The sequence below is a fragment of the Delphinus delphis genome, chromosome 3, assembly GCF_949987515.2.
Source record: "Delphinus delphis chromosome 3, mDelDel1.2, whole genome shotgun sequence".
Lineage (NCBI taxonomy): Eukaryota > Metazoa > Chordata > Mammalia > Artiodactyla > Delphinidae > Delphinus > Delphinus delphis.
The window spans coordinates 35382939-35404839 of NC_082685.1; the positions used below are offsets into that span (position 1 = coordinate 35382939).

At 36.9% G+C, this 21901-nt stretch overlaps 1 protein-coding gene across 1 annotated transcript in view; it reads left to right on the forward strand.

Moving 5' to 3' along the window:
- Positions 1-21901, forward strand: part of GABRB2 (gamma-aminobutyric acid type A receptor subunit beta2) — a 292264-nt gene that overhangs the window by 101538 nt on the left and 168825 nt on the right. Inside the window, exon 5 of the mRNA XM_060006813.1 lies at positions 4-224. Within this exon, the coding sequence (XP_059862796.1) occupies positions 4-224 (221 nt within the window). The remainder of the gene's footprint in view (positions 1-3; positions 225-21901) is intronic.

Here is a 21901-nt window from a genome sequence, read left to right on the forward strand (position 1 = left end):
CAGGATTATACCTTGACAATGTACTTCCAGCAAGCTTGGAGAGATAAGAGGCTGTCCTATAATGTAATACCTTTAAACTTGACTCTGGACAATAGAGTGGCAGACCAGCTCTGGGTGCCCGATACTTACTTCCTGAACGATAAGAAGTCCTTTGTGCACGGAGTGACTGTCAAGAACCGCATGATCCGGCTGCATCCAGATGGGACGGTCCTTTACGGCCTCAGGTCTGTAGCGTCCATTTCAAAATTGAACTCTTCCTGAACACGCTAGTTACTGTTTTTTTTTTTTTGGAGGGGCATATTGTGCTGTTTTTCTTAGTCCTCCTTTAATTCTGCTGATAAGCCGTTAAACCTCCTAGTCACTAGACATCTGAGAGCTCAGTGTTCCATGTTTACAAAGGGACTTATCCCAGCTAAGCCTAAGTTTTTCTGAATTATCTTCCAATATCAGCTGCTGATCCTAAAGCTGCTTTCTTTTTTTTTAATTGCTTAAATATTTATTGTTAATGGTGATGATTTTTTTATTTCCAAAAGAAGTAAAAAATTTATATATTATAATACATATACACACATGTATAGAACACAGTTATATCCTTTGTCTATTAACATTAGCTGCATTAACAAATTTCTGTCAATTTTGTATTAACACTTCACTTCAGGTGATAGAGAAATTTTAGAAATGATGCCACTTTGGAGGTTCTTGTAATAGTTCAAACAGGGTATGATAGAGGCCTGAAATAAGCTATGTCAAGAAAAATATAAATAAGGAGGCAAAATGTTTATTTATACTGAAGGGCAAAACAATATTTTTTTTGGCTCATAAAGCTGCTTTCTTTAAGGAGTAGGGATAAACAATATCAAAATAGCTTAGACACAGGGTCTCTTTAAAGTGGAAAAAAATGATGAGTGCCAAATTCTTGTTTGAATGTGGCAGATATTCTGTTTCATAAATTGTTCCTGAGCTCTGTGAACTGGGTCTGGTCCTCTGAGAACAGGAAGGCTTTTTTTGCCCTCTTACCTCCAAGGAGCAATCAGATTTGCAAATAAATAGCCATCATCTCAGGTTTATTAATAATGAATTTACGCTATTAAATGTACCTTTCTATCAGAGAAGAATTGTGATGCTCTGCTCTTTGGAGGATGAATTGTGAAATATGACAGTGTCTTCTTTTAAAGTTTATTTTGTATTAGATGGTTCCCTGGAAAAAAAGATGAAGAAGAAAGATATCTGTCTTACTCTGAAAACATTGCAATGTAAAGAATTCCTCTCCATTATTGGGGAAGACTCTCTATTCTGAAATGTTCAGTTGTCTCTGATATATTCTGTTTTACGTGAACATGTGGTGACTTTTTCATAATAATGATAATAATATTATTATTCATTTATTGAACACTTGTTAGGGGTCAGACAGTAGTGAGTACACTCCGTGTATTATTACAGTTACAATAACTTATAACAACCTCATAAGTTAAAACTGTTATGATCTTTATTTCAAATGAAGGCTGGTGTAACTTGTCTAAGATCACAGAGAAAGTAAGCAGTGAAGATGGGATCTGAGTCCTGTTCTAAGTTCAGAGCCAGAGCTCCTAACCGTTACCGTAGGTTGCCTCTCACTCCCACACTTTTCTTATCTGTTATATCTAATTTTCATTATCTGCTGTGTTCATCGTTCCTGACTGGTGCATTGTCTTAGATCCTTATAAGCCAGCTTCTTTGTTTGTTTATCCTGTTTGTAGAGAAAATGGCATTTGTTTGTCAAGGGAGGGAGAGACTGAGGCCAAGAGAGAGCATGTTTGTACGCTGTGTCAGCCATTGGAAGTAAAGAGATGAATTGGATACAGGCATTGCTCGCATACAGGCCTTAGGGAAAAAGAGAAATAGCGGAAAGATAAAACAAGTTGACTGGCAGTGTCTGCAAAGACTCCACCAAAGTGGTGGAATTTGAAAGTACTTACGGAAAGAATTATCTTAGCAGATACATTGTGCTAAACTTATTGCTTGGAATCCACTACAATTTATTGCTTGTGTCTATGTTCAGTAGTGGCTGCAATGAAAATATGGTATCACAAAGACCTTGATGAGATGGGGACCACACGGGCAGTGGAGGAATGCAAAGAGGTTGTAGTTCACACGTTTTAAGAGTTAAGCACAGAAAGAAGTCAGAATCCTGAAGAAGGCAGAGAGAAGCACAGCAATAATGAGTTACTCATTTGGCAGGGAGTGAGCGGGGATAGGCCTGGGAAGTAGCAAGTCTTCGCTAAGCGTCAGACCCAGTGCTGGATACATTTTTCCCATCAAATCTTCACGGCAATCATGTAGACATTACATTGCGTTTTCCTTTTTTTGGTGATACCCACATTTAGACCAGAGAACCAGTTGTGTTCTCTTTGTTACTCCTAGCACTGACAAAGCACCTACACTGTAAATAAACTCAGTAAAGATTGTCAATGAATTCTGAATGTACATATGCAAAGTTGGATGGGTGGGAAAAAATCAACAGTCAAAAGTCTTTGAGAGGGACAAGAGAGGGCCAATATAGATGATAAATATGGCTTCTAATCATTAAGCCAATAATCAGACCAAAAAAGGTGGTGGCTGTTCATTCTTGTCATTAAGACCGACTGGACACTATTCCTGTAAATCATCACCCTCTCGGCCCCACTTCCAATAAGGGCTAATGGCAAAATGTGCAGGTTCCTGAACACATTTGATGTGCATAAAATTAACACTCCTGGACGAAGAAGAAGACTCATGGATTGTCACTGTTCTCTCAGTTGTGTAGTTAATCCTGAGTTTGAAATTGATAAGAGGTCTTTCAGGAAATTTGTAAATATCCCATTCCAGTTTTTACTGATAAATAGAACAGTTTATTTCACAGCTGAAATTTAGTGCAGGCCAGATATTCCTTTTCAACAGCAGAAGTTTCATTTGTAATAAAAAGTAAAAGGAATTCAATTAAAATTGCTGCTGCTGGATTGATTCAGATCTACTTAGTTCCTTCTCCTACTTACCCACTCTCCTACTCCAGTCATTCTCTGTTACTGATAGTCTGCTAAGAAATTTATTTTGTTTCTATGTTCAATAGTGGCTGCATTCAAACAGCGTTTAGAACAGTAATAGTATTAATATTAGTAGTTAGTACGCATTAAAGGACTTAGCCTGTACGTGTCACTGTGCCAGAGCATTGCTTATATTATCTCATTTAAAATTGACTTTATTCCTACAAACTGGGCGCTATTGGTTGGTTGGTTTTTCTGTCTTACATGAAGAAATTAAGGAACTTGTGTACCAAGTTACACAGCTGCGGCACCGGAAAGTATAATAGTTTGAATACAAAGATGTTGCTCTTCATTATCGTTCTGTCCTACTCCTTACGTACTGGCAAATGGAAATAAAGAATAGTAGAAATCACCTGAGAGCGTGCAAGGGAGAAAAAAAGAAGGTAAAGAAAAGTGATATGGAAACAGCTTGCATTAGATCCATAGATACAGACTTTTTTAAAATTTTTGTGGTACGTGGGCCTCTCACTGTTGTGGCCTCTCCCGTTGCGGAACACAGGCTCCAGACGCGCAGACTCAGCGGCCATGGCTCACGGGCCCAGCTGTTCCGTGGCATGTGGGATCTTCCCGGACCGGGGCACGAACCCATGTCCCCAACCCGTGTCCCCTGCATCGGCAGGCGGACTCTCAACCACTGCGCCACCAGGGAAGCCCCAGACTTTGTTCTTGATTGATAGAATAAAGCCCTAGAGAACAGCAGTCCTGAGTCATCTATGGAAGATGCATCTTTGGGTTCTGAGAGTCACACCATTCCCAGTTTACTAAGGGATGATTTTTGCTGTGTGGAATCCTGGGGCACAGACAAGATCATTGCAAAGAAGTTGGTACAGGCAAGGTTCATCAGTCGGAATAAGGAGAATTGAAAGGCAATCATGAAGACCTAGACATAGAAAGCTGGTTCAAGGAAGACTTTAAATATAAGGCAGTGACCAATAAATTAGGTAGAACAAGTCCTCTGGGCCGAATGTCATGCATGTTCAAGGCAAAATCCTTTAAGGACTTAAATGCTTCTTCCGTTGAGATGCACAAAGATTGGCAGGGATGAGGGGGCTGGAGGGGAAGTCATTCAGAGAATCTGAGTAAGCTTCTTTTGTAGAGTTTTCTTAGTGAAATTTTTAGGTATTAAAACATATTAAAGATAAAGTAGTATGCAAACTATTAATGCTTGTTGAATTTCATGGTGGGTACATAGGTGTTTGTCATGCTCTTCTTTCAGCTTGTCTGTATGTTTGAAAATTTCCATGATAAAATTTGGAAAAGAAAAAATGGCCTAGGAATCTCTGGTTCTATTATCTAAGAAATAGCACTCAAGATTTAAAAGTCTGAAGCCAAAGAATGGTATTTCTGGTCTCTTAGAGGTAGAGAATTACCTGTATGTGACATGTACTTTTAGTAGCTGTGTCTGAAAACGAGGTCATCTCATCTCAGAGGATGCATACTTAGTGGGTGGGATCCATGACCACAGACAACCAGGCTAAGCCATAACCCAGGGAGGACTGGTCATAGCTCTACACTTGAAGCTCGGAAAACCTCCTTGTGAAATCATCCTCCTGCAAGGATGTACCCATTGCTTTTGACTGTACAGCAGGAGCTCTGAGTCCACTCATGGTGAAACAGTGTCTGGATAGCATGAGTTTTAAGGATAGCGCTCAGCTAATTGACAGACTTGCATTAAGGTAGTTCAGACAATGAACTTGGGAAGTTCAGAAAACGGAGATTGAGACTTAGAAATATGGGAAATGTTTTAGTTATTGCTGTTATAGGCTAGGTTTTAAGAGTTTTCATTCTGATTGGATTTTTGTTTCCCCATTGCCAAAAACACGGATTAGCAGCTTACTCTCAGTTATTCCATTACTTTTCAGGTTGATAATCATTTTAGAAGGATAGAGTTCCGATGCTGTGCAAAGAGATGAATGGACACAATTGAGCAATGCAACCAACTTCCTTAACAAAGTATTATGATAATGGAACTTGTATTTTCGTTTGGACTTTTGTCACTGACCTCTTGTTGAACCTTAAGCATCTTCTTCAGGTTTTAATTTCCTCATATATAAAAAGGGGGGGGGATAAATTAGATAATGTCATTTTAACAACCCAGTCATCTTCTGAATCAAATGAGATCAGTGAATGTAAAAAATTTTATAATCTGACATCAGACTGGAAAGTAAAATTATGTATTTCGAGTAGCATAGTAATTGGTAGATAGTAAGTGTGCAGTGTTACTTAATATTTGATAAATAGATGGATGCTGGGGATATTTGATAAATAAACAAAAGGCTGGAACAGATAAAGGTTTAGATATCAAGGCAGTGGTTTTATATTGTAGAAGTTGACCCCAGGTATCTTTCCATGATTCTGTGAAGATACTCCTTTGTGTAGAACAAAAAGGACAAGAGGAGCACAAGTGAGCAAGTCTGTTGAAGAGAATGGGAAAGGTCTTGGTCAGGCATGTCTAAAATGAAGAAGGGGACTACTAAAATACTAAGAGGATTGAAACCTGCAGTGGAGCCAATTATCTCCAGCCATTGCACTGGCAGGCTGAGATGAAGAGGAAGGAAACTAGATGCCTGGCTTGAGACCCAAGTGGCCATGACAGCATTTAGAAGCTGCCCTGTAGCCCCAAACCCAGTACCTCATTTGTAGCATGGACTCAGTAATTTTCGTTTAATCAGCGTTATATAGTTTCTCTTAAACCAGGCCATTCCTCTTATTCTCATCACGTCTTATCATGCATCTATTTTCTCAACCTTGTTTAAAGATCTGCAGGAATAATTAAGAAAAATGATGAATAATGTTGTTTTTCAAGTCTAAGTTTATAGTTTGTGGCTAAAGAGCAATATAATCCTTAAATATAGATTCTTACCTTCACTCTTGGCTAGTTGATAACTCAGTTATACCAATGTGATCATAAAATAAAATACCTGCTTTCTTTTATGATACTATTTAGATATTTCTGTTAGGAGATATAAGTGGAGGTAGGGAAGAATATTTTCTTGGGATGAACCCAGCTGTAGAAGTGGTGACAGCAGACTTCTCATTGACTAGGCAGAAGAATTCCTAGCAATGTATAAAGCACATATTCCAAACAGATTATCTGTATTTTATTCCAAAATAAAATTGACCCAATCAAATTATTTTCAGAACACTTAAGGAAAAATGTCATAGAAAGTACAGGATTTCTGCTGATGAATTCATCTAAAGCACTAGCCAGTAAAAATCAGGTTTAATCTGGTGTTGACATGGCATCATAAAGAATGTTACATAGGTATAATTTAGTCTGTTATTTACTTAAAGTAGGAGATAATTATTAGATTTCAGAAAGCTAGTGATAACTACACTGATCAGAGAATTAGGAGAGCTGCATTCTAATCTTACATTTAGTACTTCTTATAATTATTCATTTAAATAATTTCTAAATTTTATTATCACTCCCCAAATCTCAATACCTGTGATTTTGCTAATCTAGGACTTCCACCTCATTACGTATACAGCAGTATTTAACGTGATACTGCAGTGCTTTAGCAATTGTAGTTATCTTCTTGAAAAAGATCTTCTGATTAATTAAGAAGGCAAAAACAAAATCAGTGCACTCAGGTATATGAGAAAACCTGAATTATCAACTGCTGACACCCTTTTGTGAATGTAAAAATGTATATTTTTTATGAAAATTTAGAATCTGAATCCCAATTGGACTCTATATGCTAAGTCATTAACATTATATCATAAGCATTTTAGCACATTACTAAATTGTTCAACAAAAACATGAAAACAAAACCTATTTCCTCTTATGAGATGTTACATAATTATTTTTAAACATTTAGAAAATACAGTTAAGTTATGAAAATATAGCTACCCTTAATCCTATCATACCTGCATCTTGCTTTATACTCTTCCAGATATTTTTCTAGTAAAAAAGCATATAGGTAATTTGTCATAAAACAGATTCACATTATACATACAATTTTCTGATCTTATTTTTTTCTTTAACCATGAGTGCACCATAAACATGTTTGCCATGTCAGTAAAACTCTGCTCACCATCATTATTTAACCATTATAAGACATATTTGGGATATATTTCTTTATCCAATATAGGATATGGTGTATGGCTTTGACATAAGGTGAAATATGTAGTTATTGCTATAAAATGCAGGGCTACTATTTCAAATTTACTTAATATTTTAGTGACAAACAGGCAAAGCTTTTTGCAACACAATTTGTAATCTTGTATTTGTGCTGTTGTAACTTGTGGTGTCATTAGCTAAATAAATGGCTCAGGAGATGTACTGGTGCTGAGTATTAGGACAGTTCTTATGGAAAGTGTGACTTTCTTACTCTTCTGGTAGTAGTTGACCCATCTAAAAATAGCTGTTTGTCTTTTGGTGTGAAGGGGCAGCCCTTGATTTCATATGTCTGTACACCTCCCATATGTAACATTGGGTCAGCAACATGTCACTTCTGATTAAAGGTTCACATTCTTAAAGAAAGATTCAGCAGGAAGCAGAAGGCAATTCAACCACCTCCCGCTATGTATGTTCTGTCATTGGGAAAATGGCAAAGGATTAGCCTGTAATGAATTTAGACAGGCAAGGTTTATTAATTGTATCTTCTTTCTCTACTCCTAAAGCTTTACCACAGGGTATTCGGCAAGTGAATAACTGAGTAGCCATCTCACACTGAAATGTAGTCTATTAAACATTAATATATCAATTTTTTTACTTGGATTTCCTAATTGGTTTAATTCATTTTCATAGAGATATGGAGTGAATGCATTTTGTCAAGCAGAACAACAGAGATTTTATTAAGAATATCAGTTCTTCTGGCCAGAGTGTGAGACCCTGTGCTCTAGATTCTCAGTCTTCTAAGCAGGAAAAAACACCTTCATCTACCTCCACCTCCGTGGGAAGAGACACATGCATCCTCCTTAAAGAGCTGTAATTAATTTTTTTTTTTTTTTTGGCTGCGTTGAGTCTTCGTTGCTGCGCGGGGGCTTTCTCTAGTTGCAGCGACCGGGGGCTACTCTTCGTTGCGGTGGGCGGGCTTCGCATTGCGGTGGCTTCTCTCTTGTTGTGGAGCATGGGCTCTAGGCGCGCAGGCTTCAGTAGTTGTGGCTCCTAGAGCGCAGGCTCAGTAGTTGTGGCGCATGGGTTTAGTTGCTCTGCAGCATGTGGGATCTTCCCGGACCAGGGCTCGAATCCATGTCGCCTGCATTGGCAGGTGGATTCTTAACCACTGCACCACCAGGGAAGTCCCTGGATGAATTTTTAAAAGAAATTTCTTGCCCATTATTTTTCACTATAAAATAAAATTATTTATATGAAAAGTGAATGTATTTAGAAGTAATTTCTGTCATCTTCAAGTTCACCTTCTTCATTATTACAGAAAAGAAGAAGGAAGCTCAGAGAGGGAAGTGATTGTGCCTAACATCACACAGACGATTGATGGCAAAGCACAGAGCAGAATCCCAACCTCCTGACTCCTAATCCAGGGCTGGTTATTGTTCCTGCTGCTGGAGTCATTTGGTTACTTGCCGTCATCATGGTCTGACTGACCTCAGCGAATAAGTCAACTCCAAACTGGAAATAGCAGAATCAGAATTACACCATTAGGTGTAATCCAGGGCTCTTTTGGTTGCAATATTTTTGCTGGGTTTTTAGATAACAACATTTAAAGAGGAAAAGAAAATCTGCCTGACTTCTTTTTCTCAAATATTACTGAGTCATCATGTTCTTGTAATCAGTGAGTCTCCTTTACTACCCTAGTTGTCTTCATGTCCATTGATTTCAGTCCAATGAGAGCTGAATATGGCAGAACTGAAACCAAAGGTGTGAAAGATGAGTGGTCAGAGACTCCAGGGGTTTCAAAGCAGGAAAGACACCAACTGCGTTCCCAATAAAGATATGGATCTTGTATTGAAGACCCAAAGAATGAGTACAGGGTGTCATCGAAGTGGGCCTTGTCTGCAAAGAGGAGAAGACCTGAAACCCCTGAGAACACGCCATTCATTGGCTTGCGGATGTATCTGTATACAGCATGGCTATACATAAGCGCATTCAGAAGTAGCACTAGCATGGTCGCGATTTCACTAGGAACGAACCCTCTGGGTCACGAGAGTACTGGCAGCATGGAGAGAAGCCAGATATTTATTTTGTTTTGTCTTGTTTTATTTTATTTTAAGAAAAGTATTTTCTAGTGGATGATTAAAACTGTTGCTGTTGTATATGTGCTTGTGTGTGTATATGTATATGTCCCCATTTATAGGTATAAATATGCATATGTATTCATTTATAGATTTGTATTTGTGTGTATATGCATATTATATATATATATACACACACATATATACCTGCAAAATTTTTTCTGTTTGCTTTATATTAAAAATAAAGAAAACAGAAATGACTCCATTAAATTAAACTTGAAACCATGCCTATTATCCTCACTATTAGTTTGAAGATAAAGTTTTCTCTAATCACATTTTGTATATCTTTTGTTCCACCCTGATTTCATGAAATCGGTGAACTTTGTTGGCAGCTTTCGCTGGCAACTTGCTTATTAGCAAATAGGCAAAATACAGGGTTAGACCAGATAGTCTTTGTAATGGGTTCACTCATGATAGAGTTTTAATTACACAAAGACCTGTTCAAAACAAATATATATGAATACTTATTTAGCTGAGATAGTTGAAGTAGTGGTAGTAGTGGTGGTAGTAGTAAAATTTATTGAGTACTTTTTTGTTGTTCATCATACAAATTTACTTACTTTTTAAAATTTATTTTGATGAAGTATATTTGATTTCAATGTTGTGTTAATTTCTGCTATACAGCAAAGTGGTATATACATATATGTATATATATTCTTTTTCATATTCCTTTCCATTATGGTTTATTACAGGGTATTAGATATAGTTCCCCATGCTATACAGTAGGACCTTGTTGTTTATCCATTCCATATATAATAGTTTGCATTTGCTAATCCCAAACTCCCAATCCGTCCCTCCCTGTCCCCGCCCCCGACACTTGGCAACCACAAGTCTGTTCTCTATGTCTGTTTCTGTTTCATACATAAGTTCATGTGTGTCATATTTTAGATTCCACATGTAAGTGATATCATATGGTATTTGTGTTTCTCTTTCTGGTTTACTTCATTTAGTGTGATAATCTCTAGGTCCATCCATGTTGCTGCAAATGACATTATTTCATTCTTTTTTATGAATGATTCCATTATTTATATATTCCATTATATATATATATAATATATATTTTATATATATATATAATATATATATATAATATATATATATACACCACATCTTCTGTATCCATTCATCTGTTGATGGACATTTAGGTTGCTTCCATGACCTGGCTATTGTGAATAGTGCTGCTATGAACATAGGGGTGCATGTATCTTTTTGAATTACAGTTTTGTCTGGATATATATGCCCATGAGTAGTATTGCTGGATCATATAGAAGCTCCAGTTTTAGTTTTTTGAGGAATGTCTATACTGTTTTCTATAGTGGCTGCACCAATTTACATTCCTATCAGTAGTGTAGGAGGGTTCCCTTTTCTATTGAGTACCTTCTGTATGTCAAGCCCTGAATTATTTATATTAAACAATCCTGTGAAGCAGGCTACCATCAGTGCCATTTTATAGTTGAGGAAACTCAGGCTTTGGGAAAGTAAGTAAATTTCTAGTGAGTTTCCAGGCTTAGTATTGAACTCAAAGGCTATATCTCAGTCACCTTCCCAGAGACTGAGAGAACACTGTCTCTGTCCGGTAGATGGATGCAAAAGACTCTTGGAAAAAGCCGGTACTGAAAACGCTGATGGAAGGAGAAGAATGGAGAGCCTAAATTCCCAAGGCTCCTGAAAGGAACTTCTAAGAGTCATTCATCTCCCCTCTAGAGAGATTTTTGTGGATATCATTCCTAAATAGATGAGTACGACTCTCAATCTTGAATAGGACTCCACAATAGGGACCTGTGCATTGTTTTTGGCATTGCTATTCCCATACATATAGGACATAGAGTATGTTCCTCAGGTATAACTTAATATCATCACTTCTCCTTTCATCCTTTATTCTTGAATGGATCTCTACTTTGCAACTGTTTAGATGCAGAGGGTTATTTTTGTTTCACTTTTCTGAATACCCAAGTTCAAGGAAAAGCAGCACGCACTACAGTTTGTAACTTGGTGTATAGGGATTTTGAAAATCTCTTCTATTTCACAATTGTACATCCATATTGTGGAGTTTCAAGAAGGTTACAGACTAGGGAAAAGCAACCACTGTAAGATTTGATTAAGTCTCAATTTAGTTAGCCAGAGATGTAAAACCCTAGTGCATTGAGGAGGCACATGGCTGCTGTGGTTTGCAGAGACCCTCAAGGCTGCCCGCAAGTCACCTGGTCCACAAGCTTTCCTGCTGGATTGAAGAAGGTCAGTTCTTACTTGATAATCCAGGAAGGAATGACCCAAGTAACCTGTACACCTTCGTGTCCCGGATTTAAAATACTCTCTCAGTGAGACCCTTGTCTCTAACTCTAGCATCAATACTCTCATACTGGAAGGGAAAGCAGAAAGAGTACTGAGCCATTAGACACACCTCTAAATTTCAGACAAGTGGTATCTTTGTCTACTGGCCTATCACAGAAGACCCTAGAGTACACGGAAGAAAATCTATATTTATTTTCTGGAACGAGTGAAAAATATTTGTTTCACAGATATTCATGTCAGCCTTATTCTCCACGGGCAGAAAAAAAAGGAAGGAGATAAAGCATTACCCAACCTCTGGAAGTCACCTCCATATTTTTTTGGTTAAAAGACTTTTGGTAAAAGTTTAATTACTTGATTTACTAAATGGGTGGTAAGGGAGGATTTCTAGCCCATTCCTACCTCTTTATTCTGGAGGTCACAAATAAAGCAAGCCAGACCACTGTAACAGGTTAATGACAAATCCCAGTCACCGTATTATGAAATGCTCGAGCTATTTTACTTCTGAGAAGTAGCTCATTATCTGCACTCGTATGGACAGAATAAAAGGTACCAAAATGCTAAATGGTCATAAATCCTTGGAGGAAGATTCCAATTCCATGTTGGATTGTTCTCAGTAGCAATAATAGAGACTATAATTAGGACTTTATATTTTAGCAGCTGTAGTACACTGACAACTAAGGGAAAATACTGAAAAGACCAGGAGAGAGAGACCAACTTCTTCTGGCCTGTTTGGAGCATGGGTGTGGAATCTGACCTCCTTGTTGCAAGGCCTTCCTCTGTCTCTAAGTAGCTGTGCTCCATCTTTCTGAGCTTCAGCTCCCTCATCAGGAATATAGGGCTTTATAGTACCCAGCTTATAGAATTACTGGGGTGATTAAGCAGGCAAATACTTGTAAAGATTTTCGTAAAGTGTTTGGCACATACTAAGTTGTTTGTAAAGATTAATTGCTGTTATTAAGATTTCTACATGTATCTAACGTTGGCCTCTTCTGCTGTTTCCCATCCTGATTCATGTGGGATGATATTTGGCAAGAAGGAATGGTAGTGGTAAATCCTTATTATGTACCAACACTGTGCCAGGTTTCAGGGATACACAAAGACAAATGAGACATTCAAAACTTGAGACTCAAAACTTGGAGGTTAGTAGGAGAAGAATATATGTAATAGGGAGATGGAAGAGGTAGGATAGGATGGTAGGTAAGAACCAAGTTCTGGAGTTTGTTCTTATAGGCTTTGGGGCTTTTTAAAAAGTTACCTAACTTTAAACTGAAAATTATAATATCATTTAATTTGCAGGAATATGGTCAAAATTAACTAATATAACCCATGTAAAGTAGCTGGCAAACGGTAGGTACCTAATAAGTAATTGTTGTTGTAGTTTATTACTGTAGTTCCCAAGATAATCATAATAGTCAAAATTAATTGGGTACATGCTGTGTGTCAAGTACTGTGCATACACTGTATCTTCTAATCCCCAAATAATCCAATCTGGTAGATACTGATATCCTTCTATCTTTTAAGAGGAAACTGAGGCTTAGATAAATTCAGTAACTTGTTCAAAGCGGTACAACTATAAGCATCAAAGCTGGGAATAGAATTCAAGCCTGTTTGACTTCAAAGCCCATGCCCTTAGTGCTTTAACAGGTTTAATGTGGAGAAATGACCCAGTGCCTGGGCTGGGAGGTAGCAGAGCAGACATGACATACTCAGAATTTTCATAAGGCTAATAGCTGAATGCAGTTTTTCATTTTGACTACCTAATATTAGAACATTGGTGTAGTGTTCTAAAAGGAAGCTTGAGAAAATACTAGTAGTTCTGATACATGTTTAATGAAACAAAGCCATTGTAGTGAAGTGAATTGCTGAACATTTAATTCATTTACCCCTCTATCTATCCAGTCAACTAGTGAGTGAGCATCTCTTGTTGCTCTAGGTGGGGGATGGGTGTTGCAGAAATGAGTAAGCCAGATATAGACTCTACCTCCAGAAGCTTGTACTTAGAGAAGGAAACATGTAAGCCACCATGAAAAAACAATGTTTAATGATAAATGAGGGCAGCAAATTGTGATGAATTCTATGGAGAAAAACAGAATGAAAGATTGGATAAAAAGTAGCTAGAAGAGTAAGGTGGAGTCCTATTTTAGGAGGTGACACCTGAGCTGAGATGTTATTTATGAAGATTGACAGCAGTGATCTGAGGAATGAGAGTTCCAGTTGTAAAGGACAGAAGCAAAATGGTCCTAAGGGCAGAACAAACTCATGTGCTCACAGGAAGAAAGTTTAAGTAACACTGCTTTACTCAGAACTTTGTTTCTTCTCTTTCACATTACTGCGTTTTATGTTCTTTATAACTAGATGCATTATTCATTTGTTTACTATTTTTGTTGGCCTCATTCCACTAATATATAAGCTCCATGAGAGCAGGGACCTCAGTTTTATTCCCAACTGTATTTCAGCATCTTGAATAGTGCCTGTCTCAGAAGAGTCCATGAAAAAAAATGTTGAATAAATGTATGTGTAAATGAATTAGTAATTACAATTTCTTCACAGTATTTCCTATGTTATCAATCCAACCACCTGATTCAGTTTATCAGTTGAATGGGATCTGTGCTCTCTTCAGTGTTTATCTCAAATTGATTTATTATTCTGTCTCTATTCAGGCACTCATGCAAAATCGTATCTAACGTTATTAAACAATGGATTTGCATACTGAGTAGAAAAAGAAGCATAAAATCAAATCAATAGCATTTGATACCCAATTATCAAAGGTTATTAGGTTTTGATGAGGAGAAAAAGAAAATCTGACTATCCTCCCTAGTAGATACCATGTGCATTTCTCTGTCTTAGTGAGAAGAACTACATTAACAATGAGATGGTGCTTGGGCTGATGCCAGTTGAACAGCTGATAAGAAGGCATTTTGAAAACAAAAACAGGATCAGCAATTCTCATGAATTCAGCTTCCCAAATTGTGACTTAAATACATCTATGAGTTGATTTTGTAGAAATTTCCATTGGTACCTGGTGTTTTGTTATGTTACCTCGTCATTTGCAATCAGTATGGTTCTTTGAACGATATACAGAGATGTGAAGGTGGAGAGAATTGTATCCAAGTGGAATTCAGGTGACCCATATTAGCCTTCCACCACAGAATGAATCAATGAGAAAACACTTTCTAATGAGAGCTAGCTCTTTTTAGGTACACGCCTCAGAAAATTTGTGACTGTTGAGTTCAAGGGGGAAGTTCTATTTATGGTAATCAAATATTTTATGAATAAAAATGTGTATGGATTCTCATTGATGGCAGAGCAGAGACATCATATTCTTTGCTTAGTATAGAGAATATCTCTGTGTTATATTTGGACTATCTTGTTTGAGCTTCAGAATGTATAAGTGTGTATGTATGCATGTGTACGTATACCCAGTGCACATGTGTGTTTTCTGTATTTGTGTGACAGAACATAGGCCAGGCAGTGGGGGGAATGAAGGTTGATTACTGTGAGGGGAAAAGAAGCACTTACGTTGGCTCAAAACAATATTTTTCCCAAATCATAAGTATTTTAGCCCATTTTCCTGGAATCATGGGTTGATGTTTCTTTAGGGAAGTTAGATATAAGAAACACAACGGTCAACCTTGTGCCCATATAAAAAATGCTCATAGTGTGATAATGAGAAACACTGCCTCTACCCCAATGGGCTCCTTCTTTGTTCTTAGTATTTGAATGAATTGTGTATTTCATTGCTACACGAATGTTAGTCAATAAAGGTTAATTCATGGAGCCTTGTTAAATTACTCCATCTCTACACCTCCTGATAAAGGGATGAGACAAACCATGGATCTGGTCCTTGTTTGATGGTAGGTGGAGTTACTCTCAAGGAGGAAAAAAAATCTGTATTCACTGCATGGGTGGCCAGGGGCTGGGCAGGGATATGCAATGAAAGAACAGAGGGGGAAATCAACACAGAGCGAGAATGAACTTCTGAATCCTCAGTGTAATATAAACAGTGTCCTATTCTGAGTCACCAAGTTCCAAATAATATGGATTCTCAGACATTTCTCTTTGGGGAAACTTGATTCTGAAACCACCTAGGAGGCTAAATTTAGTCTGTGTCAATAGATAGGTTTTCGTCTTAGTGTTTATTTTATTACAAAACTCTCAAGCATCTCAGATAAGGAAGAGGCTATTTCCCCTGTTACTTCTCCTTTCTTTGTGATTTTGTTCTTTTCTATTGATCTTCAGGCTTCTGGGTTTTTTTCCATCATAAGTGGGATGCTTGGCTCAACTGCATCTTGTGTAGTATTTTTAAATTGTGTAAAACCAAATTACTCTCATTCAGTGACAACCTTCTTTAATTTCAAAAAGCTATTTTGTTCTTGCAAGTTTTCAGTTTCTATAAGCATGGATAGAAAAGAGTGTGTACATTATACATAGAGCCACATTTACGATAGATTACTTACTGTAGTTGCTGACCTGGTGGACAATGGGGAGAAGGGCCGGTAGCGTTTGACTCTGTATTAGGTGCAATCAGCTGTTGCAGACACAGTTTTGTTCAGAAGAATGTCAGGGTAAGGGCTTACCTACGTAGACAGCATTCACTTCAAACCAGATACTGAACATGAATGTATTCCTTGTATGAGCTGTGACCTGTCTGTGCTTTGAAATGTGGTTTCCAGTTTCTCATTTGTTTTCCCTACTGCTCTGTGATAAAGAGAACCGACTGAATCAAGAGGGATTTGGGGACACCAAACTTTTTGACTTCTCTGGATGGTACCATCTGCATGAACAGATGGTGAAACATGTCACAGGGCTAGAGGGGACTCCAAGATATAAAAAAGAGAGAGAGAGAGAAATAAAAGGGGAATGCAATGGCAGGGTGGAACAGGTGAGTGTCAGTGGCCAGGAATTCTTTGCAGTCTGACTCAGGTAGTGTCCTTGAGTGGCTGCCACCCGTGGAATCCAAAGGTCCCCAGGACAGTGGTGCCCTGCGTGTTCTGCAGGCAGATTGCTCAGCACTGGGAATGGGTGTGCGCGTTCTTTTCTCACTCTGTTCTGATGGGCGGAGATGTCTGGTGTTGTTGGTTAAAATACCCCATGGCAAGTAGCTAGGTTTAGTTTCCATTAAGCTTTCCATGTGGCCATTGGCCACCAAAAGGGCTGCCTCAGTGTTCTGGTGGTAGAAGATTCTGCAGAGGATTGGATGTGTCATTATAAATGCAAAGCATCTACTTTTGCTCATGGTATTTTATTTATTTTCATGTTTAGTTTTTCTGTTCATTCATTTGCTTACTTAATAGTTCTTTTTAATTCACATTTATTAAATAGTTATTTTGCGCCAGGCACACTAATACTAAATGTTTTACATGCTTTAACTCCAGGAGGTAGATATTTTTACACAAGATGAAAGTGGAGCTCAGAGAGGTTAAATAATGTGCCTAAAATCTGTGGAAACTGTGGAGCTGAATATTGATCCAAGTCTACTTGACTCTTGAAAGTACTCTGTACTGTGTTTTTCCCTTTCTGTAAAAACATGACATTATAATTGACAAAAAATCAGTCTTCATACTTGAAGCTACATAAGTGTGAATGGTTTGTTTTCTTAGCTATAGCTCCTACATTACAGAAAAAATCCCATAAATTTCAATATAAGCCACATGTCTTCTAGATAAGAAATTTTGCTCATAGATTATTCTATTTAGAACATCACTGTTCCATATCTGTCATATCTATAGGCCATATAGGCTGATAGAGTTTACAGCATAATTGTTGGTACTGTTGTGAAGTTATGTGTCTGTAAAATGATGAGACACTGGAGGTTTTAAACAATTGAGTCATCTGCCCACCATCTTCTATGGATTTATTCAAAAAGTGTCATTTCTCTCTCTCTCTCCCTTCCTTTCTTTTAATAAGAGTAAGGGTTTGTTTTCTGGATACCTAAATACTACATGTTAGTCACAGAAAACTTGGAAAGTAAAGAATTAACATCAAATATTAAAAAAAAATTTTTCTTTGAAGATACCCATCATTAATAGGTTAGGTAGAGTTTCCTTCTGTATTCTTTGAATATTTTTTTCCACAGAAAATTGTGAGTATTTTGTATGTCCATTTTATAATTTGCTTCATTCACTTAATATTATATGATGAATATTCCTTCATTTTTCTACAGTATGATTTTTAAGACTACATAATCTGTCATATTTGTGGGTAACTCTGTATGTTGCCAACCTTTTACTTTGGAATATTTAGGTGCGTTTCAACTTTTTACTATTTTAATGCTGTCTTTAACATCTTTTATGTTGATTTTCCATTTTTAATTATAATTTTCTATATTAGATTTGATCATGAAATCCCCTGATTAAAATTCTCTCCTGATTTGTAGATTTTTCAAAATAAGTTTGTGTGCTTTTCATAAGGAAAGGAGAGTGCAGTTTTTAAGAAAAGGGAAAAATTCTTTAAGAATAACTAGACTTGATATAAAGCATATGAACATTTTGAGGTTCTTAATGCACAGCATCTCTGTAACTATGCACTTTAATGCTAATAGTAAACTGACCTGTGATTCAGTTAGGGAATGGGGCATATTTGTTGATCAAACCAGAGAGGCAATATGGAGCGAACACTGCCCTGCTCTGAATTTGATGAGCTGATAACCTGATTTCTAATTCCTTCCTGGAAAGTCATCTGATTTCACTGGGCCACTTTTGCCTTTGTAAAGTGGTTATGATATCTTATCTGCTTTCATGATGCGTAGCTACCTGAGGCACTTAGTTTCTATCAGATGAAGAAGTGTAAAAAAAAAAGTTTTCCAAGTAATCAACTTGGGGTGTGTGTGTGTGCGCGCGCGCGTGTGTGTGTGTGCGTGTGTGTGTGTGTGTTGGGGGTGGGAAAGAGAGGGGCAGCAATGTGTAAAATGAGACCTGAGGGAAAACTTACAGTTAACCAGGTAAAGAGTATGGAGAAGAACAAAGGGAAGGAGATGCCAGGTAGAGGAAAAAGTAAAGGAAGAAAGGTAAGTAAAAGCATTTCAGAATGGCTAAAGTATGGACCGTGAGGGAGCGAGCTATGAAAGTCAGGTATGAGTTGGAGAGGAAAGAAGGGCCTTTTGTTGGTAACATTGAGGGGTTTGGACTTCATCTTTAGAGGAAAGGAAGCCATTAAGAATTTTAATCAGGGAGTGTGTGATCAAATGTGCATTTACTCATCCTTTTTATGACTTGGAAAATAATTTAAAATCTTTGAATTTTTAGGACTTGACTACAAAGAGCATTTATCATTGCACTGAAGAATCTTCTGAACTATTTGTTACAAAGTATCAGTTGATGTAATAATATATATAAGCATTTTTACAGTATAATATTAAATGTTTCTCAGTTCAGAAGGAAGTTTGGGTATGCTTGCTGCCTAAATCCACAATACTTTTCCCTAATATTTAGTAAATTCTTGCATCGGAGCTCTTTCTTATGAAATATCATATATTCCAATTTAAATATACAGGAAGAGATGGTTGAGACAGTTCAGTAATATTTTCATCAAAAGAAATATCAAGCATTAGAACAGAGATTTGACATATGTTTCAAAGAAATCTATAACCTTTTCTAGGAAATGTAACCTTTTTTCATAAAGGACTGATACATCAGTGATACTTTTATTTAAGCATATAGGAAGATAAATATATTATTGCTTTATAAATACTTTTTACAATATTTGAATATTGGCAGAGAAACATCCGACAAGGCTCTTCTGATAGGAAATAATCGATAAATATACCAGTAAAGTATTTTTAGGAATAATTTTAATAAAGTCGAGAAATGTTTAGTTGGTAAATAGTCAGAAACTGATGTGAAGAGGGCAATTAGGAAAAATAATAGTGAACAAAATTCTTTACTGCTTTTTTTGTGGCCAAAGGTGACATTTGTCAAAGAATTACTGGAAGGTCCATATAAATTAGTAACATTGATTTTTCCTTCAACACTTTGGGTGCTACACCTCTCTCTCTTCTTAATATATATATGTCCATGGATGGAGAAACATTTGATATTTTTTCCCTAAAGAACTTCTTAATGCGTAATACTTGTTATAGCTTATATGTATATATTTCTTATTTTCCAGCTTCTACTGTGCATTTTCCTTTCAAATTACCCCACATATATAGAAAAGCATACAGTGAAACCCTGTGAGTACATCTTGTCAGAGCCCTTGGCACATAATGTCAGATGATTTTGCTACTCTCATCCCCCTAAAGTATAAGCATAAATCTCAGAAGTAATGTTGAATTCAAAAAACCAAACACAAAATAGAGCACACTGTGATTCCTTTCATATGAAGCTCTATTGCAGGAAAACTATCTAAGGTGAGAGAAGTAGGGAAAGTGGATACCTTGGGGAGGGGCAGCTACTGGAAGGGCCTTGAGGAAGGCTTCTGGACGCTGGAAATAATCCATACCTTCTGGGTGCTATTACTCCAGTATGGTACCCAACCAAATTCATCAAGCTATATACTTATAAATTGAGCACTTTTCTGGACATATATTTCAATGAAACAGTTTTCAAAGGTTGTATTTCAATCAAGAGTTTAAAAGTTTGCATCCTCTTACAGAGATGGTCTGTACACCATCTCTTTGAGATCTCTTGAAGGCACTGCTGTTTACCGTATTTGGTTGCTCATTGCCCCAATAACTCACAAATCCATCAATTTGACTTACAGAAGAGTTATTTCTCTCAGAGATGGAATAAGTTCTTCAGTATAGATTGTGTTCATCTAGTTCCAGTAAACCCTTATGTTCATATGAAAAAGAGCGCTGATTGGACAAATATATTTGAAAGCTTGTAATGATTCTGCTTTTGGACTACTGGTATCTGCTATGCAGCAGATCAAGTATTTGCGAGCCAGGGTCACAAACTCAGATATCCATTGGGGCTGGGCAGATTACTAAATGAAGAGAACCTGGAAAGGTGTCATAGGGAAGGATGGGCACTTAGAGAAACTGGAAAACGCACATCCTCCTTAAAGGCATTCAGACTCACATTTTCAAAGCCATGTGCTAACCAATTTGATAGTTTGGCCCCTACGAAGTATTATTCTAATATAACTTGTTCTATATATAACAGGGTCCAGTTCTTCAGACAGATAAAGCAATCCCCAAATTTTTATTAAATATTTCATAATTAATGAGCACCAGTCTTATAAACGGTACCAGTTCAATAGCTACATATATCAAATATTACACTAATAATGCTTTAAACATAAAATAGTATTTTCCAGAATTGAGAAAATTAATTGGACATTCACCTTAGGAAATGACTAATCTTAGGTATTTATTTTCAAATGAATCTGAGGATGGACGTGTTACGTGTCTCATTCCTTTCCATCTCTTAAAAACCCCATTGTTAGAGAAAGAAGTATAAAGACTGTACAGAGAAAATCTGGAAACTGCTCTACATTGTTAAGTGGTTTGCCTGCATAGTTTTTGTAGGATACTTTACTAAGTGTTATGAGAGACACAAAACGTATACTTAACGCGTCCCCTGTTGTCATGGAAGCTACTGTTTGATGGAGCATTCCCAACATTACGTAAAAGGAAGGTATAAATATGAATTTGTTGTTCTAGACTTGACATAAATTATGTTACTTTTAATATAAAAAGACATCATACCATCCATGTGTCCAAAGCATTAATTGCAATATTTTTTGCAATATTATTTTTAATTGCTTCCTTTTTTCCTTTAATCTCATTAAAAATATTTCACCGTTTTCCTCTTGACCTCATTCAGAATCTTAAAATAGATTATAATAGCGATGGTAAGAACAGGTACCATATACTGAACACTGAGGATTTGCAAGTGATTGCTCTAAATGCTTCATGGACATGATTTTATGTGATTTCCCATCAACACTGCTATAAAACAGACATTTTTATCCACGTGTTACAGAAAAGGAAACTGAGAGAAGAATTAATAACATCCACAGGGTCGCAGAGCTAGAAATGCCAGGTCCAGATATGAATCCAAGACTGGTTCCAAATATTATCCCACCTCTTTTCCAAAAATGATAATTTTGTGTATTTCGAAGTCACAGTTGTAAATCCAGGAGAACTCTCCTGTTCTGTTAGAAATCTTGCTTATTTCTTCAACTCATTAATTTTCTTGAAATTTTTCAGTAACTCATTTCCTCACACTGTGAAAACTGACTTTAACTCACAATTCTTCTATCCTGTAGTGCATCATGAAAGCAATTAATCTCAATGACAATACCATATCTAACTCGTCCTTACTTATTTCTGCTTTACCATGGTCTGAAATTTTCACTGACCTATATTATGTGAATGGTAGAATAGTATATTAATAATTTAATTGGCT